The 25415-nt window shown below is 41.8% G+C and overlaps 3 protein-coding genes across 4 annotated transcripts in view; 2 read left to right on the plus strand and 1 right to left on the minus strand.

Moving 5' to 3' along the window:
• Positions 1–16832, plus strand: part of LOC106921265 (cadherin-related 23) — a 21361-nt gene extending 4529 nt beyond the window's left edge. Inside the window, exons 7-32 of the mRNA XM_088013460.1 lie at positions 680–782; positions 1564–1689; positions 1769–1972; positions 2125–2583; positions 2689–2805; positions 3571–3795; positions 3873–4042; positions 5378–5515; positions 5935–6054; positions 6618–6795; positions 6980–7191; positions 7567–7761; positions 7847–7960; positions 8034–8163; positions 8924–9187; positions 9261–9422; positions 10013–10269; positions 10984–11081; positions 11163–11283; positions 11360–11439; positions 11583–11623; positions 11725–11785; positions 12325–12454; positions 12646–12765; positions 12961–13077; positions 15253–16832. Of these exons, the coding sequence (XP_087869586.1) occupies positions 680–782; positions 1564–1689; positions 1769–1972; positions 2125–2583; positions 2689–2805; positions 3571–3795; positions 3873–4042; positions 5378–5515; positions 5935–6054; positions 6618–6795; positions 6980–7191; positions 7567–7761; positions 7847–7960; positions 8034–8163; positions 8924–9187; positions 9261–9422; positions 10013–10269; positions 10984–11081; positions 11163–11283; positions 11360–11439; positions 11583–11623; positions 11725–11785; positions 12325–12454; positions 12646–12765; positions 12961–13077; positions 15253–15594 (4284 nt within the window). The 3' untranslated portion in view covers positions 15595–16832. The remainder of the gene's footprint in view (positions 1–679; positions 783–1563; positions 1690–1768; positions 1973–2124; positions 2584–2688; positions 2806–3570; positions 3796–3872; positions 4043–5377; positions 5516–5934; positions 6055–6617; positions 6796–6979; positions 7192–7566; positions 7762–7846; positions 7961–8033; positions 8164–8923; positions 9188–9260; positions 9423–10012; positions 10270–10983; positions 11082–11162; positions 11284–11359; positions 11440–11582; positions 11624–11724; positions 11786–12324; positions 12455–12645; positions 12766–12960; positions 13078–15252) is intronic.
• Positions 16833–17211: 379 nt separating this feature from the next.
• On the minus strand, positions 17212–23366 carry eif3l (eukaryotic translation initiation factor 3 subunit L). Its single transcript, XM_014992843.2, has 15 exons — positions 23219–23366; positions 22867–22897; positions 22366–22576; positions 22167–22246; positions 21602–21663; positions 21445–21514; positions 21295–21368; positions 20237–20408; positions 19996–20150; positions 19754–19924; positions 19540–19673; positions 18771–18944; positions 18508–18697; positions 17520–17600; positions 17212–17390 (listed from the first exon to the last, which is right to left on the minus strand). The coding sequence occupies exons 1-15, from the start codon at positions 23240–23242 to the stop codon at positions 17319–17321; spliced, it is 1701 nt and encodes a 566-aa protein (XP_014848329.1). The 5' UTR covers positions 23243–23366; the 3' UTR covers positions 17212–17318.
• An 830-nt stretch (positions 23367–24196) lies between these two features.
• Positions 24197–25415, plus strand: part of smoc2 (SPARC related modular calcium binding 2) — a 36379-nt gene continuing 35160 nt past the window's right edge. Inside the window, exon 1 of one of the 2 annotated variants that reach the window (XM_014992838.2) lies at positions 24197–25025. In XM_014992838.2, coding sequence (XP_014848324.2) covers positions 24951–25025 — 75 coding nt within the window. In that variant the 5' untranslated portion in view covers positions 24197–24950. The remainder of the gene's footprint in view (positions 25026–25415) is intronic. The other variant, XM_014992839.2, reaches the window with a different exon arrangement.

The following is a 25415-nucleotide window of genomic DNA, read 5'->3' on the forward strand; positions in this document are numbered from 1 at the left end:
GTTAAGCAGTTTCATACATTTGAATCTACATGTCGTATGAAAATGTGTCATTTTCAAAACGTCTTTTTTCGTCCTTTACCTGTAAACAACCAGGACTCTTCCCATGGTGCTTCCATGTTTTCTGCTTTACAAAGATAATTAAAAACATCTGCAATAATGATCCTTAGCGATGGATTCTCTTACCAGAAACCCATGTCATTAAATTAAAATAAACATATTCAAGCAGAATGAAACCAGTGTGAACAATCTTTGCAAGCAGTTATTACAGGAGCGTCTTTGGTGTTTTGTAAACGGAAGCCAACATGCAGGTACCCTAAAAAAAGGCCGTGTAGAGAAAGGTGCGAAACTGAACTTGCAAAGGTATGCATCAAGTTAACCACCAAGTCTGCAGCACGGTTCTGCAAGTTCTCCTGTCAAGTTGCAGGGCTGCACAAGGTTGATTTTTAAAGGGCTTAAATGATGTTTACTTCATTTTCTCTGAAGCACCTCGCTGGGTCGCAGCTGATCTAATGTAACTCACATCTGGGACACATGTGGTCATATAGCCAAGAAGACCATCTTGCATGGAACTGGTTGGGCTCTGGGGGAGTTAGATGAGGGAAATGCAGAAATAACAGCTCAGCTCAGGCAGACTTTTAATGTTCTCTCACTCTTTCATCTTTTGTTTCAATAAAACCAGGACTCTGACTTTTTGGTTATCACCATTCTGGATGAGAATGACAACAGGCCCATGTTCACGAGAACCAGCTACAGAGCTGAAATAATTGAGAACTCACCAGCAGGTATCTACCTTCTTCCTTTGATTTGACTAGGACAATCCACATATGCTGTATTGAAACTTCGCAGCGTTGTCTCCACCACTTCCTGACTTTGTTTATGCATAGCTCATACTTGCTTTTTTCCATCTTGCGGTTTTGACAGATTAACTCACAGCTGTAATTTTCTCTGTACCTTTAAAGGGCATTAGTTCATGTTGTTTAACACATGAACCAATCAGTAATCAGAATTCGCAGCTGGTTACGAATGGGTGAATATAAAAACATAAGAAGTTTACAGAGAGCTACTGACATTTTATCACACAACAACCATGAATTACAATTTACTTTATTTGAATTTTACATCACCGACCAAGAAAAATGTAGAGAATAATTGTGAAGCTAAAGGAAAATCATAACCTATAAATGAATTCTGACAGTTGACCTGCATTTAAATTCAGATCCAGTGAAAGAATACTTAATACACCATTTTGAACATCAGGCAACAACGATGCACATTTTGAAGTACTGCATTAGAGAACAACGTCAAAATTCAAAATAATTTGCTCAATTTTGTCAAAATTTTTTCCCTTGTTTTGGGCTTTTCTGAAAAGGAGTGAATGCGTGACAGGGAGATAGAGACACATTTGCCAAATAAGTTCTGATGTAGCGAAAGCTCCCATCCATTGATGGGTCTGTGCCTTACCAGAGGCACGAAACACAGAAATCACAGATGTTTTCCTAATGTTTTCTGATCTGTAATTTCCAAACTGTTCATGAAATCCATCTTTCTTCACATGTTCTTCAGGCAGCACAGTGACTGTTTTAAATGGGCCTGTTCTGGCTGAAGACAGAGACATCGGCCCAAATGCTGTGGTGAAATACCGACTGTTGGGGCCAAGGGTCGACCTCTTCATTGTTGACTCCAACACTGGTAACCTCATTTCTCTGGAGACAGTTAGCATGAAGCCATGCTGAAATAGTAAAGCTAATGTCTCTGGATCTCTCCTCAGGGGTCCTACTGGTGCGTCAGGGAGCAAAGTTGGATCGTGAAGCCTTCCAGGACCCTCGGGTAGAGCTGATTCTGGTTGGGGAAGACATAGGAGGGTTAAACAACAGCGTCCCTCTCACCGTCACGATCCTGGACCAGAACGACAACCCTCCTGTTTTCAGCCCGTCTAGCTTCAGCGTCCGACTGCCTGAGAACAGTCCCACTGGTGCGTATGACACGTCTGAGACGGACCTGGTCTCACATGAGATGTTTGTCAGGTTTAACTCGTGTCTGAAAACATTACCGCCTCACTGGTTGTTGTTGAGGTTTATTTGATGGAACTGTAGATGTCTTCCCACCTGTCTTTGTCACCTCCAGGCGTTGTGGTGACTCAGCTCTCCGCCACCGATGCGGACTCTGGCGCCAACGGTTGGTTGATGTACCGTTTAGAGAGCGGTGCTCAGGACCGCTTTGTGGTCGACCCGATTTCTGGTGCCGTCCTGGTGGGTAACACCACACTTGACAGAGAGGAGCGTGGGTCGTACCGCCTCGTTGTGATGGCAACTGATCGCGGCGCACCCCCTTTGTCCGGTACAGCCACGCTGACGGTTATCCTGGATGACGTTAATGACTCCAGACCACGTTTTATAGAACCTATAACCATGATAAACGTCAACGAGTCGACCCCACCAGGTGTGGTGGTAGCTACCCTCACCGCTGAAGACCCAGATCTCAATCCAAGGCTAGAGTACTACATCATCTCAGTGGAGGCAAAGGATGATGGGAACAATCCAGTGGTTGGCTTACAGAACTCCTTCGGCATTGATTTACACACAGGTTGGCTTTGGTTTTCTGAAACATTTGTCATTTAAACAATGTTTTTTTATTGACCCTTTTATTTAGATGTTTTGAAACTGCTGACATGTTTTTGGGAATTTCTAGGTGCAGTATTTGTTCGTAACCCGCTGAACAGAGAGCTGGTAGCTACGTTTGAGATAATTGTGTCTGTCCATGACAACGCCAGTGAGGTTATTGACAAGTCTGGCAGTGTTCCTAACGGTAAGTCCAGGTTGTGTTTACCTTCAGATCCTGATTCTAATTCATCCCCCATACTTACGGTATTGACGTCTCTCTGGAATATAAGTCACATCAGGCAAAAAATGCATCATGAAGAGGAAAAAACTCCATCTTACAGTGATTCAAGTTAAAGTCCACAAAGATTTTAGCAATTTCCACATTTTTATGTTTGTCTCGGAAGGACAGAAAAGCCTTTTGCCTGCTGTGCCTCACACACAACCAGCTACCATCCAGATAATCACCAAGTCATGGAGATTTGGTGAACCCAACCACACTTTGCTTCCTCTGACGGTGGCCAGCTGAACCTGGGAATTCATCCAGAAGTTGTTGGTCACAGTTCTAGCTGCTTCTTCATGCCACCCTTCCATGACCTTCACTTCTCAATACTACCCTGCTATTGGTCTTATTTGATCACCGTAAAATTGAAAGGCAAAATGTAAAATTATTAATGTCCGTTATTGCTCTGTTTGCCAGATTTACTTGTCTTTCCCATTTGGAATAGAGATGGTAAGACATATGGGTTTCTGAGTCATGTCTTATTCAAGCTGTAGTGAAATTAAATCGAAATTAGATTACAAATTACAAATTCAAAGTTGTATAAGACTTTGATCAACATTAAAATGGTTTGTTTAAATTTATTTTGAAGAGTTTTGCCAGAGTGAATCAAGGATTTTTCTAAATATTTCAGTGTGAGTTTCTCTTGCAGTAAAAGTTTTTTTTTTCTTTGTTTATTTCTTTTCCTTTCAGCGAGACTAACCATCAACATCCTGGACGTCAACGACAACGCGCCTCGCTTCCGGCCCTTCGGAGTCACCAACTTCACAGAGCAGATTTTAGAAGGAGCTCAGCCGGGCACGACGCTGCTGTCGGTGTCCGCTGTGGACCCCGATAAAGGTCCAAACGGTCAGGTCATTTATCAGCTGCTGCACCTGCCAAGAGGGGGCTATGTCAGACTGGAGGACTCTTCCACCGGTAAGATCACCCATAAGCTTTGCAGAACAAATGCAGCATAGAAATTTACTGTAGAACTGCTGCTGCTGCTTTTTTAGGGAAGATTGTGGCCAATCAGACGGTGGATTTTGAGCAAGTGCAGTGGCTGAATTTCACCATTCAGGCTCAGGATCACGGGACGCCTCCGAGGAGCGCCGAGCTTCCGGTTTTTTTACGGATAGTTGACGTCAACGACAACAACCCAGTGTTTCTGCAGCCGTCCTATCAGGTACAGGACTGCTTAGATCTGTAGGGCTGCTGGTTTTAAAATGGTTCCCATAAACTAGAGAAAGTTAGTGAACAGAAAAACATAAAATCAACTTTTTCAAGCTTTATATCATGTTATAATGTTATTCCTCGTGACTTTCCCACTCAGCTCCTTCAGAGCAAGTAGCAATTGGCAAAGACCTGGTGGAACTGTGCATTTTTCAGTGAAACGCTGGTAAAAACGTTGTTAAAAGGGTTAATGGGGGAGTGACGTTATAACTTCCTTAAGGTGGAGTTTCAGAAAGAGCAGGACTTTTTAAAGAGACAGAGACCCAATTTAAATTACAAAGTCAAATTTTATATTTGACATATATAAGATTTTTATAACAACTGAAGGTAACATAGTTACTTTACTTATATAAAATGGTACTATCTGCCTGGAAAACACAATACTAATACTGTCCCTCTACAGAGACATGACTAATCATTGCTACTGTTAATAATGAACAAGTTAAGTTCAATGACTTAGAATACCATCAAAAAGTTCATTTACTTCATCAATCCAAGTCTTTGCTTAAAAAACGAGTGTTGGGTCCAAGCATTCTAATAGAAAGTTTAGTGGAAGGAAAAAGTGCAGCTGGAAAAGGTTTATTAATAACAGTGATAACTGCAGGCTTACACAAACTCCAAGCTGCTAGACGTCCAGTTTGAGGTTCAACAGTGACTGGTGATAAAACCCAGTGGACCAGAACCAGCAGGTGACTTTCAACCCAAATCAAGTCCAAGGTCCGAGCTTAGAGCACCACAGCATCTTCATTACGCTCGTCAGCAGAAGGAAGCAGAACAAGCTTCTGTCAGCAGACAGATGAGAGACCACAGTGGAATCAGATACCCAGAAATCTGTAGGTTGACCTGCACAAGAGAAGAACCTCACAATCTATCATGGTGATGAAAGAATGAATCCAGTAAAATCAAATAGTCTTAATATGTGAGCATAATAAAGGGAAGTTTGGTGGCTGGAAAAGAGGAGTAGAAAAAGGGAATTGCTGCTAAATGAGGTTAGACCACTTCATGAGTTCACATTTTCATTAAGTCTACTTTTCTGTATAAAAATTTTTTAGTTGATACAACATCCATGATCTTGTAATATTCTAATCTAACTGAATGCTTGGTTTCCATTGGTTTAAGCCATAATCATCCAGATGAACAGAGATATGTTAGGTATGTCACTGTTTGTAAAGAATCTGAACAGAATGAGGTTCACATTTGGAGCTGAACTGAATAAAGGAAGTGTTTGTTGTTGTTCTGATGGGCTGACATGCAGCTGATTCTCACACGATGTTTGTCTTGTTTTAAGGAACCCGTCTTTGAGAACGTGGACTTGGGCACCACCGTAGTTCGTGTCAGAGCCACAGACGCTGATTCTGGACTTTTCGCTGTCATCGAGTACAGCCTTGTGGACGGAGAGGGCAAGTTTGGCATCAAACCTTCCACTGTAAGGTCATTCACAAGCTGCAATTCAGCCTTTTTCTAACTGTTCACCAAATTACAGAATGACTTCTTCATGCTGGAATCCTCTCATTTACTTTTGTTGGTTTTGGTTATGTACACTTTGTTTTGCAAGAGATGTTATTTAAGTAACCTTTTGACCGGGTACAGAAAAGCCAGACAGTTCCTCTTTGGCAACCTTGCACAAAACATAAGCATGCATTGACGGTTAAGAGCCGTCCTGCTGTGTTTGCTCTTCTCGGGCTGATGAAAGTGATCCGGTCTGGAAATGGAAGCTCACACTGTAGCCCAATGCACAGTCTACATTTTCAGCTCTACGCTCTGGCAGAATAACGTCCTGATAACACCACCACTCCTACTTAAGTACTTCCTTCCTAATCATTCCTTTTCCTCTTTCTTTGTAAGGGAGAAATCTACATTCTGTCCCCTCTGGACAGGGAGACCAAGGACCACTACACTCTGACTGCTGTGGCTCGAGACAACCCAGGAGGGAGCCCTAACAACCGAAGAGAGAACGCTGTTCAGGTAGAAACAACTATCGCATCAAAGCAACCGAAACATTGTAAACCACAGTTTACCACATGTAAACTGTGGTTTGTCTAAAAAACATGTTTCATTATTTTCAGATGTTAAATTAGACTAAACTTTACTGGTTTCAGTATTTCAATATTCATATTTTCATATTCTTAATGTCAGAATAATGAGAATATTTTGAAGATTGGTACTTTAAATGGGCAGTATTATGTAAAACCGACGTTTTTGAGCTTCACCTCATGTTTTAATGCTATTCCTTCATCCAAATCATATCTGGAGTGTTGCTTTTATTCTTTCATGCATGCTTGACGATTCTTTGACCCCCTGGCAGCCATTCAGCTGTGCTAAACATCTGGATGAACCCAGCACCACCTTTTAGACGCAGCTCCTTCTTGGAGCTTTCACATCACAGAACAGCCCAACTCAGCTCCTGCAGACTAGCCAGCATCAATTAGCAAACACTTGGTGCTGAGCTCATTACAACTACATATTAGCAGATGTTTACCATGATTGCATGAAAACGGACTAAATCATCTTTATCTGTGACTCATCAGGTTCTGGTGACGGTTCTGGATGTAAACGACTACCGGCCGCGCTTCACAATGCGAGTGTATAACACCAGCGTGTTTGAGAACGAGCCCAGCGGTACGTCTGTGATAACCATCTCCGCCGTTGACCTGGACGAAGGAGAGAATGCTGCCATAATCTACAGCCTACTTGGGCCGCATTTAGGTAAGAATTTACCAAAACATTTTCTGGAGTGTTTTGCCAAAATATTCATATTCAACTTTTTCACATTTTGCCAAATTAGAACTATAAATGTCCTTGTAGTTTGTGGGTTATTTTATTGATTGTTTTTGTGGAATCATTTTGGTGCAGCGTGTTCATCAGTCATGGTGTCTTTTTGGGTTTTTAGATGCGTTCTCCCTGGATCCAATCACCGGACTGGTGCGTTCGCGCCGCCTGCTCCAGTCTTCTGAGCGTTTCAACTTCACCGTTGTAGCTACGGACCAGGGGCGTCCTCCCCTATGGGGCACTGCAGACCTGATCATCACAGTCATAGACGTCAACGACAACAGACCCGTGTTTGTCAGGCCAGCTAATGGAACCATTATTCATATTGCTGAGGTATCAGCTCCCCTAATGCTAAGCTAATGTTAGCATGTTTACTCTGTTTTCATGTGACTCACTAATAATTCAGGTGAGTCTCGTTTGATGAACTTCCAGCTAACAGTGGGAAAATCAAGCCTGGAAACTTTTATGTAATGCAATACATAGTACAACAGATTATGTAATTTTTTAAAAGGTGAAGATCTACTCCTCTTAGCAAAAGATGCTGCAGCAGTTTTTTATTATTTTCTTTCTTCTTATTGCAAAAAATGTTAAAGTAAAGACCAAGGCTAAAATTTGCAAGTCCTAGGGGAAAGAATGGTTTTGCAAAACTATCTCAAACTGTATTAAATCTGAGTTTTGATTACTTTTTTCGACTCTTGCTTTGTGCAGGAGCAGCCTCCAGGCCTGCCTGTGTATGAGGTTCATGCCACCGACTCAGACGCGGGCGTGAACGGAGAGGTCCGCTACGCCTTCCTGCAGACTGGTGCTGGGAACAGAGACTGGGAAAACTTCCACATTGACGCCATGTCTGGAGTCATCACCACTACGGTGAAACTGGACCGGGAGAAACAAGCCCTGCTCAGCGTGAGTCCGCCTTCTCCTGCAACTCCTGCAGCCAACACGGGGCCGCTGCGCCGCCCTCAGTAACCGTGTGCAAATCACTCCTCAGCTTATCATCGTGGCCCGTGACATGGGCCAACCAGTGCCTTATGAGACCACCCAGCCTCTGCAGGTGGCGCTGTTGGATATTGACGATAATGAACCGGTCTTCCTCAAGCCACCGGTAATGTTGAGCTGTAATTTATGTGTCCAGTTTTGGGATGTTTGCATGTTGTAATGACTGGTTTTCTCTGCAGCGTGGCAGCTTGCCCTACCAGAAGCTGACGGTACCAGAACACTCTCCCTCTGGTACCGTGGTGGGAAACGTAACCAGAGCTGTGGACGCCGATGAGGGCTCCAACGCCATCGTCTACTATTTTATTGCAAGTATGAAACATTCAATGATGGTCCTCCAGTGGTGGAGGAAATATTAAAACTTTGTGCTTAAATAAAAGTACTTGATTTTAAATATACTTAAAAGTATTGGTAGAAGTACTTCTTGAATTTATTACCTTATCCAATGATGTAGAATATCATTAACTGTATGTGTATTTTATTTAATATATCAGTGGTATTGTGTCGTTTTAAAGAATAATGCATAAGGCATGAATACATGTTTTTATTGGGTTTAGGATTTGTGACACAATTTACACTTTGATTTAAATTCAGGGATGACCTGCAGACTTAAATGAAATTAAGCCTAATAAGAAGGAGGAATTATTATACATTTAAAGTTTTTATTTACCACAAAGCAAAAAATCTGTTATTTTAACTGCAGTAAACACGTTCAAGTAAACGTTTTAATAAAAAGAAAAACGCAAAGTGATATGAATGTAACATGAAATACAACATTATAGAAATACAGTGGAGTAAAAGTCCAAAGTACCCCTGATTAAATCTGGTTAAGTAAAGTACAGATACATAGAAAATGTATTTAAGTACAATAAGTACATCCCACCACTGAATGTTAGTGTTTTTTGATGAAAAGTATTAATTTATCGATGATGATTTCATCCTGCCTTCAAGGGGTTTTCCTGAACTTATTGTCTGAGCACATGAAAGCATTCGCACTTCAAAAGCAAAAGAATAATGCAGACATTTACAAAGATCCATCTTCACCACAAATCTGTTTCATGTCCTGCTGAAGGAGGAAACAGTGATGCAAACTTTGGCCTGAGTCTTGATGGAGAGCTGAGGGTTCTAAAGGATCTGGACCGGGAGGAGATCCCGGCCTACTCCATCATCATCAAGGCTTCCAGCAACAGGAGCTGGACCCCTCCCAAAGGTCAGAGGTCACTACAGGCCAGAGCGCTGGACCCTGCTCTAGACCCGAGCCTTCTGGAAGTCCGGATCGAACTCGAGGACATAAATGACCAGACGCCTCGGTTCGCTAAGACAGAATACACAGCAGGTAACTGATGCTGCTGGTGAATCATCATCTGGTATAAAACTAGACTAACATTTGGTTTGTGTTTTTGTTTCAGGTGTTGCAGCAAATGCTAAAGTTGGCTCAGATCTCATCAGGTTGGTGGCTACAGATAACGACATCGGGAACAACAGCGTGGTCCAGTACCATATCGTTACAATCCGCTACTTCCAGACCCAGAGCAACGGCAGCGAGGATGTGGGCAACATCTTCACCATTGGTGAGGAATCACAGTTTAGCTAGTTGACATTAGATCTAGTTTCTGACAGATTCTTTGGAAGGATGGGGTTGTTTGGACTGAACTTTAATTCATTTTCATCGTTAAAATGAAAAACTTTGGAGTTACGTTAAAATTTCGCCCTGGTGTTCTCCACACTGAAGGGTCAGTGACTCTCCTGGGTTAGCAGGAGAGCTCTGCTGTTCCTGCTCCACAAAGTGTTTGACTTTGTTTTGGCCTTTACATGTCTGCATAATATTACTCCGGCTTTAATTCGATGCTCTAGGGAAAGATTAACTGATGTGGGTCTGACTGATTTCAGACAGAAGTAAAACCTCCTACTTCACTGTAATATGTGACTGCTTGTCAAAAAAAACGTAATTTTGGCAATTATGTGTTTGTAGAATAGAAAAATATTACAAAAACAAGCAATGTTTCAGGATGTTTGTGTTTTTGAGGAATCTGTTCAGCTCCTCCAGCATGTGCAGTGTGTGATTCCTCACATGTTGTAACACATAATGAGGATAATTGGATCATCGTGTGAGATTTTGACTCCCACAGAGTGACTCACTTCCTTTTCCATGTCGCTGCAGGTTTGATGGACGGAATGATCCGAACTTACGACCTCTTCACAGCTTACGATCCAGGCTACTTCCAGCTTGAGATCTTAGCTTGTGACTTCGCCGGCCACAGTGCCACCACCAACGTGAACATCTACATCCTCCGAGACGACCAGCGGGTCAAGATCGTCTTTAACGAGATACCGGACTGGGTCCGCGAGAACCAGGACAATTTCATCAGCCTGCTGTCCAACATCACAGGAGCTATCGTCAACTTGGATGACATTCAGGCAAGACTTCCTCATCTTCACTCTGTTTTTAACAAACAGTCTTAAAAAGTACTAAGCTGTATTTTGTTGGGATTTCTTGTGTCAGACCAACAGAAAGCAGCAAATCGCTGCTTGTCTGCTACAGAAGGAAGGCTTAAAATTTTAAATGTGGCATGTGTTTACATTTGTTTTCCATAATGTTGGAACATTTGAGAGAATTCATTTTCCTAAATAGTCTCAACCTTTATTAAGTAAAAGGGTAAAATAAAATTTAATAAAGGCAAAGCTGATAAAGAAGCTTCATGGATGCAGAGCAGAGAAGGAAGAATCGTTAATCCCCTACTTCAACGTCTCTCTGTCCAGGCAGAGATTTAAAGAGGAGTAGCAATAGCAAATGAGGTGGATTAGCAGAGCTGCTAACAGCTGATGTTGCCATCCATATTATGTTAGCATGTTATGACAATCATGATTTGGTTACACAGTCTTCAGTTAGAGGCCTCTTCAGATTTGTAGTGAGTCTGACTGCTGTCTTGTCTACAGCATCACCATCCAGCATGACTGAACACAAATACACTATCTTTGATTTTTTTTTTCTTTTCTTTTCCTCGGGGAAAAAAAATGTATGTTGGTCTATCAGATAAAATTCCAATAAAAATACACTGAAGTTTTTATTCTAAAGCAAATAGTGGAGAAATGGCCACTGTGTATGATAATTTAATATGTCATACTTTGTAGTTTCATGTGGACAAGAAGGGCAGAGTGAGCTACTCTCAGACCGACATGCTGATCCACGTCGTCAACAATCAGACCAACACCATCCTGGATGTGGAAAGGTTTTTTATCACCTTTAAGTCCTGTAATCGTTCAGGTTCTGATCGTAAGGCGTCTGTATGAGCTGTGCTGTGTGTCCCTAGAGTCATCCAGATGATCGATGAGAACAAGGAGCAGCTGAGGAGTTTGTTCCGGACGTACAACGTGGTGGACGTTCAGCCCGCCGTCGGTGACAAACTGCCTGACGACATCTCCACCCTGCAGGTCTGCACACAGCCGCCGTTCATGAGCTCATACACTGTGGAAGGTTTTCACTGCTGGTTTTCTTTCCCGTTCACAGCTGGTGATCATTATCCTGGCCGTGCTGCTGTGCTTGGCGGGGATTTTGTTTGTAACAATGAACTGGCATTATCGCAGAGTGTAAGAATCCTGCAGATATTTCCACTGTAGCAGATTTCTTTTCAATGCGGATTGCGGAGTGATTTAAAAGGCGCAAATGTTTTAATCCGTCAGTCTGAGCTGCAAAGTAACATTTTTATCTTCTCCTGATGTTTCTTCTGCAGACACCAGAGGAAGCTTAAAGCTATTGTTGCAGGATCAACAGGTGAGGAGGCAGCTTTACACACAGCCGTGTTAGCTGTTGGCAAACGTTACTTTGGAACTAATGCATAACAGCTTTTCCTATTATTTAATTTACCCATGCAGGAAACCAAGGTCTAATGGATATTCTGGATATGCCAAACACTAACAAGTACTCGTTTGAAGGGTGAGATCTATGTCCTGAGCAGCATATACTTTCTTTATTAAAAGAGTTTTGCGATTTTTATATTATTTTAACAGAAGTACTGTTACTAATTTATCTTGTCGCTACATTTATTGAAGTTTCAGACTCTCTTGCGATTTTGTCGTTGGAAAAAAAACAAAAAAAACAACTAGCAACAAGAAGGCAAATCTTCCTTCATGTTGGTGGAGAATTTTATGGTATTTCCAACTTCTGACTCGCCACCAGGTGGCGCTGTGTCAGACTGAAAGTGTTTTATACCGAACAGGGCTGAGTGACAAAGGTACCAAACTGTATCACTGTAATAAATAGAAAAATGTAACTGCAGTAGCCACTCTTCAACCCAAAGAGGGCAGCACTGAGTCAGTTTTAGGCAAAATATTGCAGGTTTAATCAAATTTACACAAAAATGTAAAAACTCACACTGAAGCATACAGTATAAATATAGAACCCTAAGTAACCTACTTAGTTTATTAGCAAACAGAAAGTTGATTTGGGGGTTAGTTACACGTTTCTTCCTGCAGAGCCAATCCCGTGTGGATGGACCCGTTCTGTCGTAACCTGGAGCTTGCTGCTCAGGCTGATCATGAAGACGACCTGCCGGAGAACCTGAGTGAGATCACCGACCTGTGGAACAGCCCGGCGCGCACACACGTCAGTACCAACATTCATCTGGCTTCACTGCTCAGCTTACAGTCTGGGATTTATGGATTACTTTGAATTGTTCTTTTTCCAGGATGGATTGATTCTCCGACCTATAACTTCAGTGTTTCATAGAACAATAATTGGTACAATAATAGTTGGTAATCCAGATTTCTATGATGACTGTGTGGTTTTCCTCTCAGGGCACCTTTGGCCGCGAGCCTCAAGCGAGGCCAGAGGACGATCGCTACCTGAGAGCCGCCATCCAGGAGTACGACAACATTGCTAAGCTGGGTCAGATTATGAGGGAAGGGCCCATCAAGGTAAGACACATCAAGAGAAGTAAACATGCAGAAACACTTATGTATGTACTCATCCTAACTCCAATCAACAAGCACTGAGCGGTGGAGCCAAAGACTCATGTCCTGACTGCAGGCTGTTGGTTCAGGGGTTGGCGTTCGGGCTTATGGGATGGATTGTGTCAGAGTTTTGTCTGATCCTAACTGCCGTCCTGTCAGGGTTCTCTGCTGAAGGTGGTTCTGGATGACTACCTGAGGCTGAAAAAGCTCTTTGCAGCGCGACTCGTCACCGTTTCCACCGGCCAAGGAGAAGGAGATAAGTCATCAATTACTGAGGTGGGCCTGGAAGAAAAACCGCTGAGCTCTCTGCATCTGCTGCTGGTCTTCTTCACTGCCACTCAGAGTGATCAGCTGTTCTTTTGATTCCCTCTTTCATGCTCTGATGGTGCACACTTTTACCACTTCTGCTTCATGTCTGGAATCGGCTCTTTTTAAGTCATTCCAAGACTTCTAACACAAGATTTGTCAAAAATACTGACATTTCAACCCTCTTCTTCTCGATAGATGGTGCATTTACTCTCTTCGATGTGCTCCAGATCTGTTGGAACTCTGCTTATCCTCTGATCCATCTCTGAATCTGTTTCACACTTGTCTATTTCTACTTATCAGGTTTATTCAGATGAAATGATTCATTCTTTTGCATTTTCAAACTCATCTATGTATACACTTATGGAGAAAAGAAAGTACATACTCTTCATCTGGTTACAAATGAGGGCACAAAAAGAAGCTGATTCTACAATGTCATTGTAAATTATGCAGAGATGAAGCCAAAATGGAAAGTACACCCTTGCTTTTTCTGTAGGACATAAGAATTGATCATCAGCAAGTCTGAACAACTAAAAAGATTTGTTTTTGGCAGTTTGCTTCTCTAAAACATAATGAACACAACCATCAACAAAAAGGCATCAACAAAGCATCAATTTTCAAACTATCTAATGCGGAGAACATTTAGGACAGCTGATGATTTTCCCAGGAGTTGATGTCTCTGCAGACAGTGCAATGCTCAAAGAAATTGCAAAAAAACCAACTGAGTGATCTAGCACAGTTAGAAAAAGAATTGACGGGTATGATATCTTTCAGAGGGCTGTCGGGAAAAACCCTGTCCTCTCTTGCAGCATGATTTAGGTTTGCAAAGTTGCATCTGAATGAACCACAAGACTTGTGTAACTGTGTTCTTTAGGAAGACGAGAACAAAGAACTGTACATATTTCATGCTTTAACGCTCAGCACCATTTTTGGACAAACCAAACAGGCCACATCAGCAAAACGACTCATACCAACTATCAAACACGGTGGTAGAGGAGTGGTGATTTGGGCTTGCTTTGCAACCAGAGCAGGGGAGCCACTGAGATGATCACATTTGTATTTTATTGTATAGCAGATGAAGACGTTTTATCTTCTCAGGGTTAAAGCTAGACACAAACTGGGTCAACAATCACCTGACGGAAATGTCTGCAAACCTCTGAACTGAAGCAATGGGTTTAAGATGATTCATCTAAAATTCATTTATAACCACATGAGGAAGGAAAAAGTGAGATTGTTGAGTTGTTGTTGCTGAAAGTGATTCTCTGCGGACTTCTGTTCTTGGCTTCATCTTTGTTGAATAGAGAATGTCAGTGTGGAATCTGCTGTGTGGTTTTGTACATTTATGGCGCATTCAGACCAGCCCGTTCAGTTTGCTTTCATCCAAGTCCAGTTCGTTTGCCTGGGAAGTCCGGTCCATTTGGGGAGGGGTGAATGCATAACTGAACTCTGGTCTGCCTACATACACAGCTCTGGGTTTGGTTGAAGTAAACTCTGCACATGTGAACACTAAGCAGACTGGAGATTGTTCCAAAAGTAGGAAGTGGACTACAGCACAGGGCATTCTGGGTAAATACAGCCAAAACAAACATGCGAGTCCAGTGTTAACAGGAGAAATAGCTCAGGGTTCTTTTACAGTACAAAAAAGAAATCCTACAAACGCTAAAATCTGATGCTGCCATTTATGTTTTCATTTCGTGAAGAAGAAAGTTGTACCATGTTTTCTTCAAGTCTGGATGCAGAGCACCCTCTGCAGGTGAGGGGTGGAACAGGTTACTCAAAGTTTTGTTTGTTTGAACCGCACCAGCTGAATGTGCAACAAATGCTACCTATAGCAGGGTGGCTAGACCTGGCTCTGTTACTCCGTACAGTTCGGGGGGTTTTCCATCACAATTAACAGCTCTAGTTGGTGGGGTTGCCTTAAAGATAGCTGGTCCAAGAGTCCAAATAGGTACTAAAAATGGCCTGAACCATGTAGCTGTTATTAGTGGAAACCCCTTGTAGAGTCGAGTTGTGCTGAGCTGGCACTAGTGGAACGGGGCAATCAGAGAAGAGTACTTTCTTTATCTTACAAATGTATTCCTGGCAGCCTTTTGTGCTTAACTACACGTATTTTACTGACTCTCTTTCTCCATCTGTCTCTAAAAGCTAATCCAGAGTGATCTGGACGACGATGAGGATGAGAATTTGGACTTGGGTGGGGGACGCGGCACTCTGCGGTTCAAGCACAAGCTTCCCGTGGAGCTGAAGGGGCCTGAAGGCGTCCATGTGGTCCATGGCAGCACAGGCACCCTCCTGACCTCAGATCTCAACAGCCTGCCAGAGGACGACCAGCGGGCTCTGGCACGTTCTCTAGAGGCGCTGAACGCAGATGGTGGCTTGTACTCAGAGAGAAACGCTCGCACGGAGTCAGCTAAATCCACCCCGATGCACCGCCACAAGGATGGGGACACCCTGTCAGAGAGTCCCCTGGAGATCACGGAGTTATGACTAGCCGAGGCCTCGCTGGTCTGAGGGCAACCGGGCTTGTGTGTGTCCTTGTGCCTCCATCCTCCTGAAAAGGACTGGAGGGGAAGTGTTTGTAGTCTAGGGAAGCTCTTCAGACAGTGCTTCAGTGAAACATCCTGCAGGAGGACACTCACACTGAGCTGGGTTGACTGGCTCTTTCATTAATGAAAACGGTCACAGTTCCAGTTTGTAGAGTTTTAACCCACCTGCAGGACCCCCGTCTTCAGCAAGACAAAAGGTTTCCCTTGCAGTCATTAAAATGCTGAGTGAACGAGATGGAGTGGGGAACATTTGCTCCAACCATGACCTTAAACTCATCTAAAAGGTGCCTCATTCTCATGAATCCTTTTGAAACTTATGCCTGGACTGCAGACACTCACACAAAAACACACACATACATCAATCTACACACACTCAGACCAGCAGATGGCCTCGAAAGGGAAACTGAGAACATTAAATAATCAGGCAGATTTTTAGAGAATTGCTTTGGCAACATGATTACAGTCAGTGTACCGTAGTGTGGACGGGAACAGCAATAGATGTTTCAATAGTTTGGAAATAGCTGAGGAATTTTCATTGTCTTTTCAGTGATTTTACTCAAATCACAGAAGAATGAGGATGAAGAAGCTCCTGATGGGAGCAAAAAACTTGAAAAACTCTCTTGGGAAGGTGATTATGGTCAGCGCAGAAACAAAAGACTTTCCAAGTACATGGTGGACAGTTCCTTAGAAAGGATGAAGAGAAAAAACAGGTTTTATCAAAAAGGAAATAAAATATTTATAAAAGCAAATAAAATGTTTTATAGACGTTAAGATGGCAATGTGCCCAGTGATTTTACACTGCCACGTGGGGGGAGGTGGGCGACTCAATGTCAAACTCAAAGTGAGAAATTTTGCGTTATTTTTATTTTTGTATTTAAAAAAAAAAAAAACATTGAATCAAAAGATATTTTTGAAGAAAAATGTTGTCTTACCAAAACCGTTAAGGAAGTCATGTTGGATGTTTGGCGTATGAGTATATAGTGCTTTGGTGACATGTCCCTTTGTTTCCCTTGTATAACAGATGTTTCTGTTGAGTGGTGTGTAATGGAAAAATAATTTTATATTCCTGTTTTGTAAGTTTGTTTCTTTTTTTATTATTGTTGTCACCAGCCATGAGATCTGTGTTGGGAAATGTTGTGGGATGATCTGTGCTAATTAAAATATGCAAATGGTCTCTGATCCCAGTGTCTGTAATAATGTGACGCCTGATGCACCACAAGGACGAAACCTGAGCAAAGCACTCAGTACCTGGAGTCATAATGGGTGATAAAGCAACGTTTGATACACACGGTATTATATTTGCCCTTTTGTTCATTTGGATAAGCTGTAGGTAGCTATTTTTTTTTTAATATTTGGATAAAACATTAAAACTTTAAATAATTTAAGCTGGACCTTTTGATAGAATCCTCTAAGGCAAAATTTGTCCAGAGGAAAATACTTATAAAATTATGTAGAACACCTTTTTTAATAAACACAAGTAGGTGCAACAGTTTGGAAATACTGCCACCTGGTGGTCCCAAATTGTAAATGTGCTCCAGAGACATAAAAAGCTTACAGCTTGTTTTGGACAACTCCATCATTTTATTGTTTCCAGGTAACATAGAAAAGTTTTTCATCAGGAAACTAAGTTACACCACAGAGGATTTGACTCTTTGCTGCTCGGTCTCATCGGCTGGTGGCGGTTCCTGTCGCCGTGGTGGTGCCAGTGATGGCCATTTTCTTCAACGTCCTGTTTAACTGTAGGACACAAAAGGAGAAATAAATGAAACAGGGAATGTGTTTCCTTTTAAATACTTGGAAAACGTTCTAGTCCAGTTTTATAGATTAAAGTTCTACAGCCGATTTAAACTTTGTGAATCTACTTACTTCCTCAAACTTGTGGATTTGTCTGATGAAAAAGTCTCCGTACCGACGAGCAACTTTTGTGTCGGCAATGTGGATCATGTCCTGTTAAACATAAAACCGTTTTTCATCTACAATTAAATTGTCTGCATATACGTATAAAAAAAAGACATACGTTTGTGTTTAAATTAATTTAAATTGCTGGGATTTTTCACCATCTTTCAATTACAGATATTCTCCTCCATACATCTCTGCTGTTTCTGCGTTTCTGTCCAACTTAATGTTTCAGACCAATAAACTCAACCTGAGTAATTAGAAAAAAGCAGTTTTCAACTGAGGATTTCAATCATTAAAGGAAAAAAACTTCAAACTAACCTGGTCATCAGGTAAAAGGTAACCTACTTTGGTGAAAATGGACTTTTTTAATAATGAAAGCACATATTTAGGAAGTTGAGCTTAATTTCTCCAGCTGAACTCAGACCTGATTATTACTGAACCATAATCATATGAATAAAACCTCTTTTAAAAGAACAACTCAAAAACAGTAGAATAGCAAATGTTTTGTAGTGGCAGAGCCAAAGTCTGGGTTTTGATTCAACTTAATTCAAGTTCAGGGTGTTCCAAAGTGTGGCCCCGGGGCCACATCTGGCCCCTAATATAATGTTTTCAGCCCCTGATTAAAGATTAAGACTGGTATCATGTTTTCCCTCCAGAATAGAAAGTTGATGAAGATGGACAATATTTAGATGATTTTTTTTTTTACATTTTTCACAGAAAATGTAGAAACAGAAAACATGAGTTAAGTTTATTACCATGTTTTCTTTCTTAACTTTTAGCTTTACAGTAAATATAAGTATTTCTACATTCCTCTTCAACTAAAATCTGAGTTGTTTTATTTCATTATGTATAAATTGCATGTCCAACTTATTGGTTTATGAGTTAAAAATCTTGAGCAAACAGAAGACATCTGTAGCTTAGCTCTGTACACAGAAACAGGAAGTAGAACTTTTACCTTGTCGATGTAAAAGTCGACCTCGGATGCGGACTGGAACTCTCCGTCCAGCGCCGAGATGCCGCTGGTCCACACCAGGTTCTTCATCTTGTGTTTGAAGACGAGCAGCTGGATGCGGAACTCCTGCTCCGACATGTCCAGGAAGCCCGCCAGCTTGGCCACTGGCATGGTGGTGTACAGCTTCAGGAAGCTGTCGGCATGGCGACAGGAGGGTTAAACAGCTGCTGTGTGATCTGGAAAAAAAGACGCTAAACGTCCATCACCTCCGAATGGTGGAGAGCTGAGCCTGCTGCTGCACCTCCTCAGCGAACACCTTGAGCTGCTGCTGGAAGGGCTCCTTGTGGTAGTTGGGGTGAACGTTGTCGTAGTTTGGCACCACAGGTGACAGGAACTTAGGACAGGCAAAGCTGAACAGCTCCTCAAACACCTGCAGGTCTCTGAAATGAGAACAGAAAGTCCATGAAGAACTGACAGAAAGCAAAGCAGTAACGGTTAATAATGATCAGAAGGAGCAGACACTGAGCCACGTTTGTGTGAAAATTACAGACCGACTTCTACAACTAGCTGGAGCAATTAGCAGCTAGTCACTATTTCATATTCAGTGTCTGAGATTTCACTATTTTTATAATATTTTTTCCTCATTAAATCTCCTTCAAACTTTACATGTAGAAGAAAGAATAAAGCAGACAGATTGGACACAAACATTTTTATTCTTTAAAGAACTTAAATAGTTCGATATTTGTTACTCGCCTCATCAGTCATGGATTTTAGCTGACATCACAGCAGAGTCAGCAGTAATACTGCCACCTGCAGGTGGGAGTTAGTCACTTAAACCCAAAGTTTTTGAAGACTTTTGAGGAAAATTTGCAATAAACTCATGATTATGCTTTGCTATGCATTGATTTTGCCTGAATTTACAAAATTGCATATTTGTATTTTCAGTTTAATGAATTTTGTGGCCTGCTGGTGGTTTGAATTTGTCAGTTTCGTCTCCCAGGGTAAAAAAGTTTGTTATCCCACATCGTCTCTCACCCTTTCTGCATGCGCAGCATCTTGTCTCCGTACTTCTCCCTCAGCTGGGTGTGGATGCTCTCGTCGATGCGCATGGGGTACATGGTGAGGGCGATGGCCAGGAGGCCGTGCATCTGCTCATTTTGCTTATTGATCTAAAAACATCCCAGACGATGAAAAGTTTCAATCCCATCACTTTGCATCAGTAAAATGAAACCATCACGGCTGCACTGACCATCTCATATTTGTAGGTTGACCTCTGGAACATGTTCCTCGTCCTCTGGATGTAGAGCAGGATGTTGGCGAACACTCGGATGGCGTCCTGGTAGCGCCGCATCATCAGGTAGGCAAATCCTACGTAGTAGTAGGTGGTGATCTGGCACTCCGGCACGCGGGAGTACATACTCTGCCAGACAGGAAGTGGGATCAAGCCACTGAACACAAACAGATCTCTCCATCAGGAAGTCTCTCTCTCACCTTCTTGTTGAGCTCGATGTTCTCCAGGACTTTGATGGCCTGGTAGTAATCGCCCAGCAGGGAGTGCAGCCGCAGCAGGCCCACCAGGCTGAAGTAGCCCAGCATCTTGTACAGGGAGTGGCGGCCATATTCCCCAGCAACACTCTCTGGGTCTCCTGCAGCCGACCAATGGGTGACAGTCATCTATGTTAGCTTTACTCCAAACGTTACGGCTAAATGTCAGACCAGAACATGAGCTCACCTCCGCTGGTGTAGACCTCCAGCTGCCGGTTGATGTTGCTCTTGTCCACCAGGGAGTGGAGGACGTTGAGGACGCTGTGGACGTTCCAGATCTTTGGGTTGTTCCTCAGAAACTCGATTTCCTCCTCAGACTTCTTGGCTGTTTTGCAGCGGTACTGACTGAAGGACTGGAACTGTGGAGGAAACGGAGCAGGTTCAGCATTTTAGTTCCTGTTTCCATAAAACTAGACATGAACGGATCCAATGTTAATATCTGGATCAGTCCCGATCCATAAGGGCACATCTACTCTGTCTAGTTCTATGCTTTACACTCTGAGACATCATGTGTTATTATTTATCTCACATTATATTTAGAATTCCTAATTACACTTTCTGAACCATTTGAAAGAAGGTTTATTGTAGGCCTTTCACAAAAAAGTAATAAATCAGTTAATTGTATGATAAATTAAAATGAACTCAATTTCCTTTTGCATTATTTATCATTTTTCTTCTGTTCTACCAAAAACTGGATGACAAGTCTTCAGTCTGGTGCTTTGGGTTCAGCTGGCTCTTTTTTTTTGAAGGACAATTGAGTGACTTTATAAATCATTTTGTTTATTTATTTTAGATATTTAAAATATCTTCTAGTTCCAGTGTTAAATGTTCATTAGAATTTAACGTTTATTGATCTTTGAGCATGTATTCTTGCATTATTATGCCAATCACACTAAATTAGTTGAAACTGCTCTCAAAACAATATTATAGTTTATTCCAATAATTACTGGAACAATTTATTGTCCAGAAAATTTGTTACCGTCACAGTAGAGTTGTTGGTGTATTTAAGTGAACTTTACTGGTTCAGAGTTATCAAATAAATGTGTAAGTCAGTACATTTATGTCTGTGTTAAAAAAAAACATTTTAAGTCAGTTCAGCTGTTTTTCTGTACCGGATCGGTACTGGCCAAAAATAAACCTCAGATATCGCATCGGAAGAGAAAAAAAGTGGATCCCTAAATAAAACACAAACTATATAATTTTATCACTTTATTCCATGACTGAAGTTCATAATGTGATGCACACCTGGTAGATGAACTCATCGATGATGTCCCACAGCCACTGGTTTGGCAGCTCCAGAGGGGCGGGGCCATCTGCATCTGTTCACAGCCACATGTCGTCATATAACTGATGCATCTACAGGTAAAGCTACGGCACCAGGACGGTTGCACTCACTGAGGATGTAGTTGAAGAGGTTGCAGTAGTTGTAGTACGACTCGAACCTCTGCTCCAAAGTGGGTCCACCCTAATCACACACAGAGAGACGACGGTTCTGACAGAATGTTTGCAGCTCCAGAACCCGACCAGACGTTAACATGACGCCGTTACTCACGCTGACTTTAGCGTAGATATGTCTGTAATAGAGCTCCTTATAGAGAATTAGGAACACAGCATCTGTGCAAATGACAAAAACCAAAATCAGCTTTACTTGAGCAGCAAGTAACACCTTTAGAGGAGAAGTCTAAAGTTTAGAGTACCACAGGTATTTCAAACTATATTATCCATTTAAACATTTTTTTCACACTGAAAACTCATCTTGATGTATTTCATTAATAAAACACTAAAATCATGCAGTTGAAACCAGATGTTTACATACACAGTTTGAGAAAACACCGTCTGATACCTTGGCTGATGTCTTTTGACTTCCATGTCAAAACAAGAAAGGAATCACTCACAATGTAAACTTCTCATTTTCAAAAGATTAATACATCTCTGACAGATTCCATTTCTCATTATACTAAAATACCTTATTATTTTAGTAAACAGAAATAATTTTGGTAATTCTGACCGACCTGAAACAAGAGAAGTTTGATCTGATTAAACTTTAGGCAGTGAGAGAAAAAAGGTGCATGTAAACTTCTGAATTGAACTGTAATCTGATTGGATGATCCTCTCACCATTGCCAACAAGCGAGGCGATGCCTTCAGCTTCAGGCCAGGGGGAAGTCTTGAAGAAACGATCAGTCAACTTGTTCCAGCTGATTAGAAGCAAAACAAAATCAAGATTAAACATACTTCATACCAACACACACACACACACACACACACACACACACACACACACACCTCGGCTGTCTCTAAGACGCGTTAGGCTCACCTGTTCTCGTAGACGTCCTGAATCTCGTAGATCTTCTGCTCAATGCTCTCGCTGGACACGCGGTTGGACTGCAGTTCGTAAACCTTCTGGTCGATCAGGTCAGAGATGGTTTTGTGGAAATACTGCAGGAAGTTCTTGATGACCTCTGGAATGACGTGGTAGGTCTGCTGCTCGTACTGCCGCTCATACGCCAGATCTGCTTTAGGATCACCTGCGAATAGAAGAACTTCCTTTAGAGAGGCTTCAGGTGTACAACTTCAGGTAAATCCAATTCAATTAGATAGAAACATTAACTTTTGTCAGTAATTTAACAAAAAGATTAAAACTGAAGATTAATTTGAAGCAACCATATTTTACTATCTTGGTAAAAGGGAATTAATTCCCTTTTGAATTCATTGATTAAGATAATTCCACAATTTCCAAAACACACTAATTTATTTTGATTCATATCAATTGATCCTGATTAAAAACAAACAGTCAAACATTTAGTCGTATATTTACCTGTGTGCAGATCGTAGTCATAAGGATCGTACTGTGGAGAAAAAGATGTTATTTGAGTATTTAGCTGATGATGGAATATTTGTCAAACAGTAATACAAGTACAGTAAACAGTAGCCTCGGTTTACTGTACTGCACATCTATCTTAACTTTCTTAAAGTTAGTTATCTGACAATAGATACAGCTAATAGATGTGGCTTATTCCGTTGGAATCAACAATATTGCCTCTCATGCAAGCTAGCTACCAACAGTTACACCGGCTGGAACTGCTGCTAGGTGCTAAGCGGCTAGCCCGTGTGTCACAAATATTTCAAAATCAGTTTTAAAGTATGTCGAACCGATCATAAATACTTACTTCCTCCTCTTCGTGGTACGACATTCTGGTGGGAATCAATCCAAACACGCAGATTAATAGAATAACCGGCCAGCAGCGGGACCCAACAAGCTAAACCACGCAGCTGGCGCTGGAGAGACGGAAGGAAGCAGAAAGAGCATACTGTGACGTAAACCAGAAACACAGCTGTGGAGCATTGTGGGAACTTGAGTCTCTGGGCAGATAAATCCCAAGTTGAATGTTTTGAAATCGGAAAGTTCCTTTACAGCTAATCGTAAGCTTCTTTTTCAGACAGCTGATAACTGTGGGATGTTTGGAACACGATTTCATTCGAATTAATTTAGTTTTTCATTAGGAGAGGAGAACTAAGGGAATTAACCCGGTAAAGAATACGCCATCTATAAACTTGGTTAGTTTAATAGTTCATTAAATATATAAATTATTCCATATAAAAATATGTCATCACAATTTTTCCATATTACATGTTGAAGGAATATTCACAACATTGTAAAAATGGAGCTTGGTGTACATTTTTGGATTTTTATTTGAGGAAAAAAAAGAAAACACGTATAATTTTCCTTCCACTTCACAATTATGCTCTACTTTGCTTGCTTCATCACATAAATCCAAAAAGGTTTGCTGTAACAGAATATGAAAAGCTTGAGAGGTAACAACATCAGCAAAATTGTGCATCTGTTTTATTAACACTCAAAGTTAATTCAAAAAGTTGACATATTTTGTCTTTAAAATAATACATAATATAAAATATTATACTGAAGGGTAAACTAAGCACGATCTTCCAGCAGCTATTACTCCAAATCACCGTTAGGTGGCGTCACAGCAGCAGGTAGGTGTGCTAATAGGATGCTCGGATGGTGGAGGACCGTTGAGTTGCTCAGATTAACATTCAGTTCATCATAACTTCAGCTTGAAGTGAAGTGCCTGAACTTCCACATGGTCGTACTTCAGATCTGGAGTTAGTTTGGGGTTGGCGGTCAGATTCAGATTTTCTTTGGTTTGTCTTTAAGCTCTAAATGGAAGATTGTTGGATATTTTGGGAATGTTTGTAATTGTGTGCAGATTTCCCTTGAGGATATTCATTCAAACTCTGAAATCATCCATAAACAATCCAATCCAGACAGACTGTGTCACAAAGTCTGAGTTTTTCTCCTCTTATTTTTTGTCTATTGAGTGAAAGTAATCATAATAGAGGAAAAAATGCGGTTTTGAGTGAGTTGGACGAAAGACAAGAATACCTGACCTGTTTGGCTCGCCTACCAGCAGCAGACGGAGTCCCTAACCTACACCTACCTCCTACCTGCCTGCCTGCCTTTCGGCTGCACAGCTGCCTGCATCCCGATAAGGAATCAGGAGGTAAAGGGGTGTGGAAGCTGGATCTGGAAGAGGGAGAGAGGTAGAGAGAAAAAAAGAGAGGGAGAGAGAGAAAGAGAGAGACTGAGGGAGGGGGAAAGGTCAGGGCTGCGGGGGGGTTATTACTCTGCCAGAAATAAGGAGAGTTTCTACAGAAGCGCTTTGGCAGACGAAAACAAGGAAACGGAGCGAAACCAACCAGCCTGTTCACCGCAGGTACTTTCCGCAAGAGGCAGAGTGGATTTTTCTCTTTTTGCCTTTTTTCTATCGCTTTTCTCCACGTTCATTCCTCTGGTGTTGAAGTGAAGTCCGCGCAGTGGAACGCAGGGAATTTTGGATCGCGCGTAATTGTGGAGAGTTTTTCTTGTTGCGCTGCGTCAGGATGCGCGTCTGGCCGCTGCTGGCTCTCCTCTGCCTGATGTGCGCAGGACGCGCTCAGAAGTTCTCCGCTCTCACGGTATGAAGCCGCAACAGGCACAGAATGATTCACTTTATTCCATTTAGGACCAAAAATAGTGGTTTGGATTTAAATTTTGATGGGTTTGACTTACAGTTATTGAAACCTGGTTTATCACAAACTGATTATATAAGAGCAATAAAGCTAACATACAGAAATGTCATCTTATGAAAAGTCTGTCCCCGAGCACTCAATATTCTGCATGGATTACTGCCTCTGTGCGGTGGCAGGTATTCAGAGTTAGCTGTGTCATTAAATCAGGTTTTGGTGCTGTTGACGCAGATCGGCACCAGGTTCAACCTCTCCAGCTTTTCAGTAACTGTTCACATGAAGTTCTCTAAAATGTCCGGAGAGATGTCTGCGCTGACTCTGTTCTCGATAAAACCCAGT

This window comes from Poecilia mexicana, unplaced genomic scaffold (assembly GCF_051168715.1).
Source record: "Poecilia mexicana isolate PSO_F unplaced genomic scaffold, ASM5116871v1 scaffold_15, whole genome shotgun sequence".
NCBI classification, from domain to species: Eukaryota; Metazoa; Chordata; class Actinopteri; order Cyprinodontiformes; family Poeciliidae; genus Poecilia; species Poecilia mexicana.

Excerpts from the sequence above, each read along its gene's own strand:
- eif3l (XM_014992843.2), bottom strand. The coding sequence starts at position 23,242 with ATGTCGTACCACGAAGAGGAGGAA. Across the intron at positions 22,247-22,365 it reads CAGGACGTCTACGAGAACAG|CTGGAACAAGTTGACTGATC; the intron begins GTGAGCCTAACG and ends GCTTCTAATCAG. Across the intron at positions 17,391-17,519 it reads AAATCCACAAGTTTGAGGAA|TTAAACAGGACGTTGAAGAA; the intron begins GTAAGTAGATTC and ends TGTGTCCTACAG.